A 16,093-nucleotide genomic window follows, 5' to 3' on the forward strand; every position below is an offset into this window, starting at 1 on the left:
ATTTCTGAATATTTCCTTTGGATATCCTAGATTGGAGGGAACTAGGGTGAGAGCACAAGGTCTAGGCCATGATACAGCACCACAGAGCAGTTGATGGTTAAGGGTTTTGCACAAAGGCCCAATAGTTTCAGCTTAGTGATGCTGGCAGTTGACCTCTCAACCTTCTGATTTGTAACCCAGTGCCTTAACCACTGAACCACCACTGCTCTAAGCATTCATTTTATAATGTGCAGTGCTGTATATTACTAAGAAGTTCTTCTGTAGATGTACTCCTACTGCTAAAATGGCAGGGAAGAGGCAATAAAATCTTGCCGTGTTGCTGTTACTTTAGCCGTATATTGAAGGCATTCATAGACCTACATATTCTAAATATATAATTAGCTTCCTTTGGAATGGGAGCCAGTGTAATAAAATGATGACCCAAACCAGACGACCGACATGCTCTTTGGCAGTGTCACAAAGCAATTCTGCGAATTTCATTTATCTAAACAGAGACTGCTCTTGAAAACGGTCAAGCTTTATGTGACCGTAGCAACACCAGTTACTTGTGTACAGGAGTTAGTAAACATATACCTGTTGCCATATGAGGCCTGTCCTCACCACGTCTGAGTGCTGGACTTGGGGTTAGGAGCGGGAGAGGACCCGGCGGAGGACGATTAGGCCGTGGTGAACAGAGGAAGCGGGGATGATATCGCACCTGTTCTGGTTTGGGGTATACAGAGTTACCCTGATGTTTGAAGAAAGCACGTTCCTCATCATCTTCTGCAAAACAGTACATTTCATTCATTGAAAGGTTATGTAAGAAACAAAGCTACAACAGGGTGATAATCAATGACAGGATGGTATTATATGACCACAGAACAAATAATTTCTTATAACTGCATGTCCTGTGGTACTTTACTCTGTTCAAGAGCAACAATTTAAAAAAAATCTGTTTATTAGTAAGCTGCATTGAACAAGTCCCTGTTAAACAGTTATTATAGAAATGATAAACAAATAACAATAATAATAAGAAAAATAATATAAAAGCTTATAAGTACAAAATGTTATACTAATACCTATTGAAACAAATTAAATTTTTTGATAAAGACATGGAGAAGGCATTACCAAGCTTTAAATTACATATTAGAATGAGCACAGCAATAAATACCTCTGATTTTCCTTGCTCTCATCACTACTCTTAAGAGCTGTGCTAGTATTTAAAATTCTACCACAGCACGGAAATCTCGATTCTGACTGTCGATTAAGCACAAGTTTAATATTAATACACTCATTCTAATGCACTGTTTTCTGTAGTAACAACGTACTCAGGGACACTGCAAAAATGACATCTTTGCAAGTGAAAAGACCATGAATATTTCTTCCTATAAGATATCATTATTAAACCTATTTCTAGACATTTTCTACTAATTCCACGCTTGAAATTGCCTTGTTCTATTGGCAGATTTTTTTTCTAATTTTAAGCATTTATTTCTACAAAATTATCTGCTAATAGAATAAGATAATTTAAAACTTGAAATAAGCACAAGCATCTAAATGCAGGCTGAATAATCTTATTTGATTTTATATTAATCTCATAATAAGAAATTTTAGATAAACCCATATTCAAGATATTTTTCACTTGCAAAGACAGCACTTTTTGCACGGGACATGATGCTCCACAATGGATTTTTTTTTATGAAGTGTTTTTTAATCATTTTTGATATGTTTTTTTTTCCTTGGGGAGGAATTTTTATTCAGCATTTTTGGACAGAGTCTCCACTGTCAGTGCTTTGTTACAGTCAAAAAATTTGTTCATTTACATTTTCAGGGACAGAATAGTCTTCAGGACACAGGGTAACATTACAAGCTGCATTTTTATGTCTTATTAATGTCAAGGGAGTTTAAAAAGAGAGGCTGGTAAGGGGAATCTCATCACACCATCTCATCCTCAATTATTTTTCTGACAAAATAAGAATTGGATAAAGTAACTCGAGCTATTGTTCCTCAAATATTATTTCTGTTTTTGTTCTTCATACAACAGGACATTTGCATATGCTTAAAATATTAATACATGAACCAGACTCTCCACAAACAAACAACAGTGGCTATATCTGGTCACCAGATGTGTTTCAGGATGTACTGACCTTCACCAGTAGTCTGGGTCAGATAGCTGCGCTCGTCTCCGGGCCTCTGGTGTGACTGTAAGTACTTAGTGCTAGGTTTGGGGTCTGGCAACATAGGCTGAGTAATGCTTCTATGACATTCCACCTTGGCCTGAGACCAATAACCAAAAGAAAGATGAAATTCTTTTTACACATCTCCCTAGTTCTAAAGCACAAAAAAATCAGAACATTTATCCCAAATGTCTTATTACGTGTTATAAATGTCTTACATAAATTTAGCTTATTTACTGTCTTTAAAATGGACTTCATGTCAAACAGTACTAAAATGTTGGCACACTCTGAATTGAACACGTAACTGCCTTAAAGGGAAGTGGCAACTTGTTCAACACTGCAGCATGCAGCATTTCAAAGCTGTTACCTTAGGAAACCCTTAAAGAAGATGAGGGTGAGAGAATGAAAGGTTGGCATTGTGCTATATAGGCAGCTCACTGTTTATAAAACATTTGTGTGTTGTTTTCTTTTACTTGCATACAAAATTTGTGCTAGATTATCGCTCACGATGTACTGATTATTTTGTCTTTGTCTGCAAAGCATCATCTGTCTGCGAAAGTATGAATACGATTTACATGAATTCAGATGTGCAGTGATAAGAACTGCATCTGCAGTTGTTTGGAGCTCCTGGCTGCCCGGGGCACACCTGTGTTGTTTACATTCAGCTGTAGGCAGAACGTGACAGATGGGGCGCTCTACGCACAGGCCACCCACACCGAGGGCTCGTCTCCATGCTGGGGCGCGTCCTGATCCGTAAACACTCTGATTACTACATTCAGCTCTCATCACCTGCAGCATTCCCGCTTTGGCCTGACACTCTGTCTGCTTGGGTCACACACTCCAGCTGCTCATGCAAGTGCCTCCAGCACTCCAGCCTTATGCTATTAATCTACATTATGTACACCAAGGTTTTGAGTAATACAAAGCTTGAAACTTGCTTCAAAACACTTATTGTGATGAATAGACAAATCCTGAAAATATTTTCATTATATCTGAACAAAACATTTGGTTGCGATATGGGAATCAGGACCAATTTTGAAACTTCTCGAGCTAAATATGCATGTGAGGAGTGTAACACAGTGCCACAATCTGTATCTGTTTAGTGCTTCAAATAACTGAATCTGTATTCAGATTTATATCTGAAGAGGATGTGGACTTTCTTTAAAAAAATGATCATGAACTGGAAAACCCCAGGTAGAAACGGCAGCACTGTGAGCATGTCAGTTCCTCAACCTCAGCTACATCACGCAGTTCATAATTAAGCTCAGCTTGAGAAGTTCACAGGACTTGTTTCTAAATTGGTGCAGTTATTGTTTTTATTTGTACCTGTCTGTGATAGTTTCTAATTTAATTGGTTCTATTTCTCAAACTATCACCAGATTGGTAGCCTAAGTTAAACTGCCATGACCCAGTTAGTAAGGCTGAATTAATGCTCTATATGCATTGCATAGCACCTCAGACTCATGTTTTGAATTCATGGATGTGGTATTTCTTTGTCCCATACGTTTCATATCTGACTGTGACTTTTTCGTTACATCCTGTGGGATCCCAGTTCCAAATGCCCTGTGAACCTTCCTGGCAAGCTTTCTTTAGGAAACACCTGAATAGTATGAAACCTAATGCATGTGTATTTGGATACATCCCTAATGCATGTCTGTATTTGTTTTTTTCTACAAGACTGACTGTGGTATCTTTTAGTCTTCTGCCAAAGTGTTCACTAACTCAGCTAAGGGAAGAAGATTAATGTTCATATAATGAGGCACTGGCTAATGCCTGTGGCGCACTTGCAGATTGTCCTGGAGAGGAACCGGATAGATTATGGACTGTCTGCTAATATAAAGCCCCTTAGGACAACTTTATTAAGATTTGCAGCTTGTATCATGCTGAGGTCAATCAGGATAATATACTTAAATTGGCAGTTTGATTGGCTTGAAATGTAGGGAAATTGGAGACACCTTGAGCAGTGAGAGTGTGTGGAGCATACACGCTGCAGGCTTATCAGCTGAGCCCAGGTGCTGCTGTGCAGCCGCTCTGAGAGATTAGCGAATGAGACGTAAAATTAATATATAGCACTTAATCGCTCTGCCTTGAGGATGGTGTTAACTCTCAGGACCAGAATAGAGCTGCGGTTCTCTTACTAGGCCTGGTAAACTAATACTGCTGTGAAGGCTGTCACCCTGACCTGAACCGGAGTTTAAACTCAGTTAGGCAGTAAAAGGCTGGGAGATTTACTGCAGCCTGCCCTCTCACTTTAGTTTATGTCCCACTGCTCCTTAAGTCAGCCGTGTGGAGTTGACCTCAGCCAGATCTACACAATGGTTCATTTGTAGCAGATCTGGACCTCTTAACCGGCTAAATCTAACAGAGAAGGACCGGTTTTACATCAGTGCATGTATTTGGCTTTGGCTTATAGTTATAGTCTAATATACATAATAAGCCTATATCTACTATATGTTTCTTCCTGTGCTGTAGTGATCTGTTTATGAACAGTGGTCTGTTAATTATTGTTGTGTTCTCCTTTGTTCTTTCTTGATGATTCAGACGTTACCTGCTTTTTACAATATGCTAAAGCAGCTTCAGTCAGATCTCGAATAGAGTAGAATTCAAACTCCGCTTCCTCTCTAGACGCCCTGAAAGCCCGCTCCTTCCTGTTGACCTTGTCAGGTTGGGAGGATGATAAGGCAAAATCTTCTGAGTATAGAATAAGCGGCCCTCTCCTAGTGCTGTAGGTTTTAGGGGGTGTGGGCTCCACCCCACTAAGCAGCCGTCCACTGCTGGATAAGCGAAGCAGAGGAGGCTGGGATTTCCAGATGAAGTAGTCCTGGTTGAGAGTAGATTATATAAGAGAAAACAATTGGTCATGTTTCACTTAATTCCATCAATGACATTTGTGAAACAGTGACTAAATGTGATATCATACAGGTGTGTTGTTTTGGCTCTTTAAGCATGTTGGATTGGAATTTATCTTTATAGTAATTTACCTTTACATTTTAACGAACTCAACCCTGGCTTTTTCTGTTCTTGAGGTTTATTGATGATTTGCACCTTGTGTGAAATATTCTGATGTCATACTGCTGTATTCTTCTCTTTACGGTAGTGTACTCTGACACATCATTGCCTACATCATTAATAGTGTTGTTCTTCTGTTCAACAGATTTTCTTGATGTTCTTTGGATATCCACTACTGTGGTCTGCCAGGTTCTTTGCTATTTTATATATACAATAAGCTCACTAATCATTCTTGATTCTTAACAGTGTGCCAAACTATTGCTTTTGGCACAATAGGGTTAACATTAACGTTTAAGACATTTTAGCTATGTTGATAGATTTTCCATTGTTGCAATATTCTGTGTGACCTAAATTAAAACTTCTTCATGACTTATTCTGAGGGAACAGAAACATATTCCAGATGCGATTATCACATCTATAAATACAGCTGCAAGCGGCAATCTGTGGGAGCCAAGCACCCTTTGCAAGTCGTGCCCCCAGTGGCTAGGTCTTGCGAAGTTGCATAAAACACTAAAGCAACCATAGATGTTCGAGTTTCTTTACGGTATCTCAGTGCTGACAATGTGAAGTGCATGTTTCAAGCTATTTAGGTACATCTTTAGATTTTTTATTGTCATAATACTCGGCTTTACTGTAATTACAACTTCTTCAGTCGTCATATTGTGAAGCAACAGAAACATATTCCAGGTACAGTTATCATGTCTAGAGTCAACTCCAGACATTTGGTTAGCTCTTGTGTATGAACTAATGATGCAACAAATCACGGCCAACCAAAAACAACTGAGTAGCCAATTGTCCAGATTACTTTTGGACCCCTGAACCCCATATAAAAATGGAGTTCATTCAATATAGATGTAAATGTTCCGTCACCTCATAGTCAATGTTTCATTTTCAAAATGTTTAAATGTACATACAGAGCCAGTTGTGTTCAGTTACTTATGCACTATTCTGGTAAAGCCTGCCATCTAATGAAGTATATACTCTAAATACTGCAGGACGTTCTAATTGGAGCCTAGACACAACTTCTTCACTGATTACACCCATGTGGTTAGTGAATACCTCTGGTTCGAAACAGACTTCCAGTCTTCTATATTTTCTTTTGCCATCCGTCTGGACCACATGACTATATCCTCGACTCAGGAGTGATAGGACAAGCTCTTTCATGTTGAAGCTGATGGTTCTTTTCTCAGCGTCCTTTCAAAAATCAGAGTTCATAACCTAACAGTGAAGATTGAAGTGTTTTTTTTCTGTATCTGTATCTCAGAATCAAGGTCTTGGAGAACAAGTAAAATACATTTCACTCACCCAGTGCTGTGTTGTCTCACCTGAGTTTATGTTGCTGCACTGTTCTCCTGAGCAACTGTCTCTTTAGCATTCTGGGAATATATTCTGAAGCCTTCTGTTGAGTATCAGTGAATGGGAATCGCTGCTTTCACACTGCAGCACAGTCATGTCTGACTCCATTTGATTGCCTCTGTTTGCCGTTGCTAGGCTCTCCAAAGCTCCTTAAGACAGGACTGTTTTCATGTTGCCTTGGAACCAAGAGATTACCTCCTGGTTTGGGCTGCTATTTTGGGCTACCCTGCTTGTACCCAGCCTGAATTTCAAACAAAAGGGAAGAGAATGGCCTGTGCTTATTTTGAGGACTGGATTTCCCACAACTCTGCTTCACTTCCTGTCAGATGGTCCAGATGGGCACCCCCAATTAGGGTTTTTGATTGGTGTAGTTTTCTCACTTTTTAGTTTCTTCCTCCACATGCTGCACCTCCCTCTGACAGTTAGTGTAATATATCCCCATAAAAGCAGAGAGGAGGCAGACACAGGGCCATGGGCGATTTACTTAAAAGGGAAGTGTGCCAGAAGAACTTAATCTGAATACTTTCCATATAATGAACTGTACTTTTTAGTGTTCTTGGAAAATGCTAATAAAATTGAACAGAACTGAAATGATTGATCCGCATTGGTCATATTACTGAAAAATCCAGTTGTTAGACAGTTTTGTTATATTACTTGATTATGTACATATTTTATGTTCTGTGTTAAAACAATTCCATAAAAATACACAGAATGTTTAATTTGTAATTGAATTAGAAATGACAAGAGTTACATATATCAACTCATATACATATATTACATCATATAATATAGACAATCCTGAACAATTCCTTCACATCCACTTCACTAGGCTCTGAACACAGCTTGTTTGAGTGAACTTTCAACATATTTCATGACAGTTAAATCTTAGAATCTTATGATCAACTGTTTATTAATATAAATTCTGAGTGATTATTTCACATTGCTGTCTTAGACTGGTGGTTTCATGACAAGATGTTGGAAAAGTGATCAGGAATCTCACAGTGTACTGCTGAGAGAGAATCTCTCCTCCCTGCTGAGGATGCCTGCAAGCCACAACATTCGTGTTGGCTTTCGCATTTCCTCTTGCTGTGTATAAACACAGTCAATTATTTTATAGCAATATGAGCTCATACTTAAAAATAACTAAGCAGAACTATTTCCAAGCTTGCTGAGATGATTAGCGGATGTTATGTGTGTGGAGTTGTGTGTTCTCATCTGTCTGATCACAGAGTAATTATTCGAAACCAGTATGCACAATAATGATTTTATGGCTAGTTTGTAAGTGCAGTCACCATGCTATTTGGCACTGCATGCCACTATATATAGATTGCAGACAGCCATTATCACTGGTAAAATCTCCTTGGATTAATGAATTTTCATGTACTGTGTGTAAAATCAGGAATGACTTTTACTATAAGACAGTGTTTATGACCTCTTGATCCAACTCTTCTATTTCTGGTTAAACACACCCCATGGTGGTGTAATCTTCGTAAATGCCATGTCAAGTACAGATTAAGTCAGACTAAATGTGACTCGTTGAGGAGATATATAAAAGTAAAAATGTCAGCCTTACAGCCTGTAGCTTCTCAGTTGTTTTGGTAGTCAGGTACCACTTTGAGTGTATTAAAAAAACAACAACAACAAAAAAAACAATTACATGCATTATAAGCAGAGCAAAAAAACAATTATTCAATACATTTAGGCAATAATGGACTGCTGTCCCAGTCAGGATGTGTCCACACCTCATGTCAGTTGTTCCAGGGATATTCTCTGGATCCAACACAACCCTCAATATGAATGAAATACCAACATATTTATTTATTGTAGCCATTTGCTTTTTATTCCTGAAGTTTAGGTTTAGGATTTGTAGTATTTTGTATTATATGTAAAAAGAAAACTTCCTAACTTTATTAAAACTGTAGAGGTCATTGTTTATGCTTGAATAGTTGAACAATGGAATGACGAGTCAATTAGGCTTGTAAGTAGACTATAATAATTCATTAATATCCTACCTATATGAACTATATTAATAATAGGCCTAGTAGTTCCTCAGTCTAATCATGCCATTAAAAGGGTAATAGATTCAGTGACTACCTGACTGCACACATCCCTGGACCCCATTTTGAGAAGCCCAGGGGCAATAAAGAAGGCTTTTTTTAACCTCATCCACCAACTGGGGGCGCTATCTCACTGGGGTACACCTTCTCTCCCTGACAGAACGCGCTCTCGGCCTGTTACTCTCTGATAGAGAGCTGTTACTGATGCTAATGAGGCGAGTTTGCACTTCTCCCTGGCACATGACCACTGTCTGTTATAATGTGTTTTAATCTTCTTGTTCCTCTGTGTATAATCTATAAAAGCGCAACCCGTAGCCATGTTTCCTGAAGTTGTTGTAGCCTTTTAATGACCCTGGAGAAGAACCAGCTCATTTGTGACAGTTTTAACTTTTAAAACAAATGAGTGGAAATAATAATAATATTAATAATAATAATAATAATAATAATAATAATCATGTTGTCAAGGTATATTCTACAATATTGCCTTAGGATAAAATAGTTGTTCAGCATTAAATAATCCAACAAATGACTGAAATCATCTTCACCAAAAATATTAAAGAAATGAATACTTATGAAGCAGATCATTAAAAATCTAATCGTTTTATTCAGTGAAACTGTACATATACAAATGTCCTCTTACCAATTTTCTGTTTTAAAAAAAATCAAGTAAAAAACAACAAGATTATCTTCATAAATACATATATTCTTTAAGAAAGGGTGATTATTTACAAGTTACGCAGTTTTAAAGGAGCTTGCATAATTTCCCAGCTGGACACATGCATGTAGCTCTCCAACCCCAAACCCAACGCGCTTTTGTGCCACATGAACGATGCATGATTGTCAGCGGGTGGCTCTGAAAGTCATACAAGTCCATAGAAGACGAGAGAGGATACATCTGAAAAGCAAAACATGGTCAATATTCGTGGGTTAAAAAAAAAATCACGATTCCACAGTAATGCGCGCTACATGTACTATGCTGAAATGTAGGCCTTAAATGTGCAGATCACATGTGTAAAATATACTGGTACATAGAGGCAAAGTCCAAATCTTTCTTTCACATGAAGGAAACAAAGGCGAGTGAGCCATAAGTTTGGGGAAACATGCTGGCACTTTTTTTTTTTTAAGTGTCCATACAATTGAATTTCTCCAGAAGCCAAAGCGGCTTTGCTGGAAAGCATGGTTATTAAGCACACAACGCTTCAGCTTTGTGTTTGGGCTCGTTTAAAAGAAAAGGTCTCAGAAATTTAAAAATAATAATAATTCAAAAAAAAAAAAAAAAAGTGTCGTCCAGGCTCGGCAAACCAATTTCCTCAAAATTTTAGTCTTGTGTTTCACTCTAAGGGTCGTGTCCTGTTTTCATACAGTCGTCTCGCCCTGGTTACTGTTACTGAGTCTTTTATAAAACCTGCGCCACGACTGCAGCGTTTTGCCGGACCAGATCCAGAATCCGGACGTGATACCCACGATCATGGTCATCAGGTACTTGATCATGAACACGGTGAAGTCGGGCGACATGGGCGCGAAGTTGCCGGCCGGGCAGGGCACAGCGAAGCGCTTGCACGTCTGCATGTGCCACGTCTTTTCCCAGTGCTCGCGGAAAGCCTGCTCGTAGAAGTAGCAGGCGATCACGATGGTAGCGGGCACAGTGTAGAGCACGCTGAACACCCCGATGCGCACCATGAGCTTCTCCAGCTTCTCAGTCTTCGTGCCGTCGTGCTTCATGATGGTGCGGATACGGAAGAGCGACACGAAGCCTGCTAGAAGGAACGACGTGCCGATGAAGAGGTAAACGAAGAGCGGCGCCAGGACGAAGCCCCGCAGAGACGCCACGCTGTATATGCCCACATAGCACACGCCCGTCAGCAGGTCTCCGTCCACCTGACCCATGGCGAGGATAGTGATGGTCTTGACCGCAGGAACGGCCCACGCTGCCAGATGGAAGTACTGCGAGTTGGCCTCGATGGCCTCGTGGCCCCACTTCATGCCGGCTGAGAGGAACCACGTGAGGGACAGGATGACCCACCAGATGGAGCTCGCCATGCCGAAGAAGTAGAGGATCATGAAGAGGATGGTGCATCCTTCCTTCTTTGTACCCTGCGCCACCGTCTTGTAACCATCCTCGTTGAATTTGTCGATGCAAACCACTTTGTCCTCAAGGAAGAAGCCCGCTGCGTAGGCCACGGCCACCATGAAATAGCAGCCGGACAGGAAGATGATGGGCCTCTCCGGATAGCGGAATCGCCTCATGTCCACCAGATAGGTGAGCACAGTGAAGAGGGTGCTCACGCAGCACAGAATGGACCAGATGCCCACCCAGAGGCGTCCAAACTTCACCTCTTCTTCCCGGAAGTACATGAGCCCGTTGGGCTTGGAGGGCTCACACGGCGCGCCGCAGTCCTTCTCGCCCATGAAGTAGTAGTTGAGGTACGAGGGCACTTTGAGCTGCAGCGGGCAAGTGAACTGCTGAGGGTTTCTACCTGCATTGGGCGGCAGTGTGATCAGGTCGGGCACGTACGGTGTCGGGTCGGACGTCGGACTTCCGGCCTCTGACGTGTTCTGGCCCACGCAGATCTCACCCGCGCCGTGTACCGGGAAGTTCTCGCAGCGCAGGCGCTCGGGCCACTGGAAGCCGAACTTGTTCATGAGCGCCTCACAGCCCTGCCTGGCCCGCTCGCACAGAGAGCGACACGGCGGGATGGCCTGCTCCAGCACCGTGCACACGGGCGCGTACATGGAGCACAGGAAGAACTTGAGGTCAGCCGAGCACTGCACTTTCACCAGCGGGTAGAACTGGTGCACCTCCAGCCCTGCGTCCTCCTGGTTGGTGTGACCCAGAAGGTTGGGCATGATGGTCTGATTGTACGCAATGTCCGTGCACAGAGGAATGGAGATGGGCTGGCAGAATCCGTGCTCCGGGATCGAGATGCCCTTCTCACCATGGTACTGAGCGCCGCTCGGGCTGAAGCACAAAAGGCACAAAGTCGCGAGGAAGAAGCGCACACGTTCCGCACACCGCGGCATTCTGGCCAAAGCCGTCGTTACTGGACAATCGGAAGAAAAGTTGAAGACAATGCGTTGTACTTTTTTTTGTAATTGTGGTAAAAAAAAAAAAACCTGAAACCCAGGCCTGTTTAGTCCACCACCGACTTTCACCCAATTACACGGGAGGAAAATCCTTTCCAGCTGTTGCTCGCGTCGGGTTTTTCTTCAACACCAACTCACTCCAGCATGCAGGCGAGCATGTTAGCACCATCAACCTGCAATACGTGCATACAAGTCCCCAAACAATCCTTCCACAGCCCCCAAAAAAGAGCAGTCTAATCGTGGACTGTGCGCGTTTTTGTCTTTTAAAAGTCACTGAAAAACTCTTGCGATCACCAAGTTGCTCCAAAGTCCATCAGAAACTCAGGGTTTGGGATCATAGCAGAAAATCCTCGAGATGTTAACTTTCCATGGCTTCCTCAGTGTCCTTGAATGCGTATCTCACGCACGGAGGATGTCTGGATCTGCGCGTATAAACTTTTCCCCCAGGTTATAGGTATCTGTGTGGAGCACAGCGTCGCTGCGTCGTCCGTCTCGGAGCGCTTGCGGAATCGCGTCTCTCTCTCTGCACGGTTTGAGCGCGAGCACGCAGCGCACACTGTAATGTGTGTCGTCTGTTTCCAGGCGCCCTTCATTCAGACCCTCCGCTCGTCACCACGGGGCGCCTCGAAACCGACGCCTCTCAGACCAATCACAGATTTTGTTTTCCTTCGCCTCTTGCTCCTGATTGGTCAAAGAAAGTCAATGCGGAGGTCTACTAGAAACTTTCCCCCTTCTGCTTTTGCTAAAGTGAAAAATGTCGCTTATATTCTTCATAATCCTATCTATAATGTCTTTGATAAGGACCAAATGCTCTTGATTTTATTATCCTGGCACGGAATGCAGACTTTTATCTGAAGCCTTTGTTATTTAGTTATCATCTGAAGCAGTGACTGGTCATCAAATGGTCAATCACCTTTAAATGAGATTATGATGGCCTAATTAAATTATGCCTAGATAAGATATTGGTAAAAAAAAAAAAAAAATTACATATGCAATAAAAAATAACCCATTTCATGAGGTAATGTTAAAATGATTAGAAGTACAGAAGTTTTGAATATTGGATGTTCAGTTTTTCTCTCTCTCTTTTTAAAAAAATCATTTTATTACATTTTAAACGAATATTATTGAATAGCGAATTTGTATATTAACATAACCAGGTGTCATTAAAAGTTCCCTTTTTTGATTCAGAGTAAAATATTTAAAGAAAACATTTTGATCACAAATGTCACTGATCTCCAACATAACATCCGTGGTAGTGTACACCACTTACTGTTCCTGCTCTTTACTCTTCTCTTAATTCACCCAGATTCTGTAAACCTAATGTTAGTTAAAAGTGAGAGAAATGACCTCAAACAGCCCTTTTGTAAACGTGAAGGTGGTAGTTTCAGCATTACATTACAAAGACACACCCGTTCACACACCACAAGTTGTATCACTCTTGGCAGATTGTGTGGGATTTGTTAAGTAGTAAATGGTTGGTTCTTTTCATTTGAATAAGTTTCATATCAATTCAAATTGGTAGCAAGAAACCAGAACACACAGCCAGTTTCCAACTCTGGAAAGCTTTTAGTGGCGAAATTGTATATTAACATAAACAGGTGTCATTAAAAGTTCCCTTTTTTTGATTCAGAGTAAAATATTTAAAGAAAACATATTGATCACAAATGTCACTGATCTCCAACATAACATCCGTCCTGCGATAACTCAGAAAATGTTCACAGCTCAACCTGATTATCAGTGGATCAATTAATAATCATGCTGAAATCAGATGGCCTAAGTTATTGGCTTGTTATTTAATAAGTTATTCTTGATCATGAATAAAAAATTCCCTGCTCTCCGCTGGAGCAAGTTTTAAAAATAGATCTGAGCTAGAGAGCAGAGTGTGAGGTTCCTCAGTATGTAAATGTGAGGGCTGAGGGAGATAAGCTGCTCCATGGACTTCAACATCAATCACAGAGAAGCCAAAGCTGCTGCCTCGCCTCACAACCCAGCTGCCTGCCATTCTCATTCCCATTCTCTCACCATATTATTCCTACCCTGTGTCTGATGATTGTCCTACTCCTTGTCATTACATATTGCGTAATATTTTATATTCCAAACGTTTTGTTTAGGAATATTTTCACTGAAAATATGCATGAATTTTCCTAAATCTTTTTCTCAGTCTGCATCAGAATGTTTTATGCTAGGCAAAAAAAAGCCTACTTTTCTTTTCTCATACCAATACATCTGTGATTTCTGTGCATGCTTATGAAGCCCTGTCCAAAATAACTTTCTATATCACAGAAAGATGGTGTTTAAGATGCATAGACTGATGCATACTGCTTTAGTCCTGTTTAAACCCAACACTTACAGAGTCAGTAAATTAACTAATGAAGCAAATGTGTGCCAGCAGAACGTTATCAGATTCACAGTGCCGCAGTCGGGGTAGTGAAGGCGAGTTGTATTTGAGCTCATTAATGTTATGTACTCTCCCACTGGACCTTATTAGCTTTCACACATGGCTTCACCTCATATCTTCACCATTCCGTTACTGAAAGAAGAGAGAGAAACAAAGAAGGAGCAAAATGGAAAGGAAATGTGGTAGAATAAAACCAAGATCAGAAATGTTTGGTAGAGAAAAACACGTCTGGCCATGGAGTAACACAGCACCTCTAGTTTATTCGTTTATTTTCAGTACCTATAAATTATTTACTTGGTGTGATGGGCTTCTGGCATAATTACACTTGGCTGTTAATCACCTGCAGAAATCGAGCAGAGTCAAAAATTGGCATGTGCAGTGTCAATATCTGCCTTGATGCCAAAAATCCATAGTGCCAGTTAGGACTGTGTGTGCCACTGCTTTCACTAATAAAGTGATGGATTAGTTCTAAAATGGCCATGAAAAGAAACACAGCCACCCTATATCTTGGCCAAGTTTATAGGGCAACATGTTATTATATATTTATGATAGTACTAGTTTTGAATATTTCATTCCTCACCACATACACTGTCTGTAGTAGCCTCAAGGAAAATGTGCAAACAAGGCTTTAACGTTAGGCTTGGGGCTCATAAAGTCTTGTAATATGATGAAATCATTCCTCTCAATTGGTTTAGGGCCAGTGTGCTAATTAAACTCCTGTTTTTTCACTGATGTCTTCTTTATAAAAGGTCACTTGTTGTTGTGTGGCAAGCCCTTTCTGATTTCCCCGGAGTGCAACTTGAACAAGCCTACCAGTAATCACAGGACCCCTGGGATATTGCCAACTACTATCCAGTGAAATAAAAATGAGCATGAGATTAAATAGAAATGTACTTATTTCTGATAGTATTTCTGTGATGATCCAGCCAGAGAATCAACTAAGAATGTCTAAGCATTAAATGGCGCAGATAGCTTCAGGGTATTTTATGGAATAATCCCTCCTTTTGGCTGAATGTTTAAGATTAGAGAGGATGTGCAGAGTTTACTTTGCAGCTTTTGCATGTATTTTATTTTTAGAGGCCCTTTTGCAAATTCAGTGATGTCTGATCCATCAAAGTCTCCAGCAAAACCCATGTCATAGCCATGTCTCCCCTCGGGTGATTTCCTCATTTTGGACATGAGGAAATCTCATTATACCATTCAGCATTCACTTTCCCCATAATGTTTTTATCGTACACATTCCTCACATACAGATCCCTGTCTCTTTGTGTGTTGGACATGTTTGATGTAGAGGCTGTCAGGACGGCTTTTACCAGGGAATGGAGATAAGAAGCAGTAATTGCTCTGGAGCTGTAGTCAGCAGATGATTATTTTTTCTTTCAGGACTCCTTTTATTTGTTCCGACTTTTCTTGTCACTTTCTTGTTGAATTACACTTTTATCCAATTAAATTACTGCAGCAGACTCTTTGTAGGTTTCAGTGTTTCTCTCTCTTCCTCTTCTTCTTTCATCCTCTCTCTTCCAGTAGCAGGTCTGTAAATTTGTGGGTGAAAGCCTGTTTTGCTTTGGTCAGGCCCTTGGTTTGCCATAATCTGGCAAATGTGCGGGTATACGGGAGACTGTGGTGCATAACTCAACACAGAATACACAAACAAGCCAAACGAGAATGTTTAAGTGCAGTCTGTGAGTGCTTCATGTCACATCTTCCTGGGCCAAGTGTATATCACTGTGGTCAATTAGAAGCTATGCTGGTGAGTGTAGCTTTAGCTTGGCTGCTCTGTGTGGCTTTAGTTACATTTCCCCTGAGGCGAAGACATGCCTGCTATTCCTCTCTTACCTGACATCCAACAGGATGGGTGGTGCCAGAATACTGACCAAGCTTTCAACAAATCTGAGTTGGCACGAAATGCTGGCTCTTATCTACACTCTAGCAGTGCAAAGGTGTGAAGATGCTTGTGATGGATTGATGAAGATAGGACATTTATCCGTGAGCATGAGTGTGTCTGTGTGTGTGAGAGTGAGTATTCTCTGCTT

The 16,093-nt window shown here is 40.9% G+C and overlaps 2 protein-coding genes across 2 annotated transcripts in view; both read right to left on the reverse strand.

Annotated features, from left to right (window-relative positions):
- The window catches only part of LOC113525902 (uncharacterized), a 32,257-nt gene extending 23,244 nt beyond the window's left edge, over positions 1 to 9,013 (reverse strand). The window contains exons 1-5 of the mRNA XM_053234226.1: positions 6,491 to 9,013; positions 6,225 to 6,383; positions 4,705 to 4,977; positions 2,127 to 2,256; positions 574 to 762 (exon numbers count right to left, since the gene is read on the reverse strand). Of these exons, the coding sequence (XP_053090201.1) occupies positions 574 to 762; positions 2,127 to 2,256; positions 4,705 to 4,977; positions 6,225 to 6,329 (697 nt within the window). The 5' untranslated portion in view covers positions 6,330 to 6,383; positions 6,491 to 9,013. The remainder of the gene's footprint in view (positions 1 to 573; positions 763 to 2,126; positions 2,257 to 4,704; positions 4,978 to 6,224; positions 6,384 to 6,490) is intronic.
- A 146-nt stretch (positions 9,014 to 9,159) lies between these two features.
- fzd7a (frizzled class receptor 7a) lies at positions 9,160 to 12,261 on the reverse strand. The gene has a single exon (XM_026912558.3). The coding sequence runs from the start codon at positions 11,597 to 11,599 to the stop codon at positions 9,935 to 9,937; it is 1,665 nt and encodes a 554-aa protein (XP_026768359.1). The 5' UTR covers positions 11,600 to 12,261; the 3' UTR covers positions 9,160 to 9,934.
- Positions 12,262 to 16,093: the final 3,832 nt, after the last annotated feature.

Source organism: Pangasianodon hypophthalmus, chromosome 5, assembly GCF_027358585.1.
Source record: "Pangasianodon hypophthalmus isolate fPanHyp1 chromosome 5, fPanHyp1.pri, whole genome shotgun sequence".
Lineage (NCBI taxonomy): Eukaryota > Metazoa > Chordata > Actinopteri > Siluriformes > Pangasiidae > Pangasianodon > Pangasianodon hypophthalmus.

Coding starts and splice junctions, on each gene's coding strand:
- fzd7a (XM_026912558.3), bottom strand. CDS start 11,599: ATGCCGCGGTGTGCGGAACGTGTGCGCTTCTTCCTCGCGACTTTGTGC.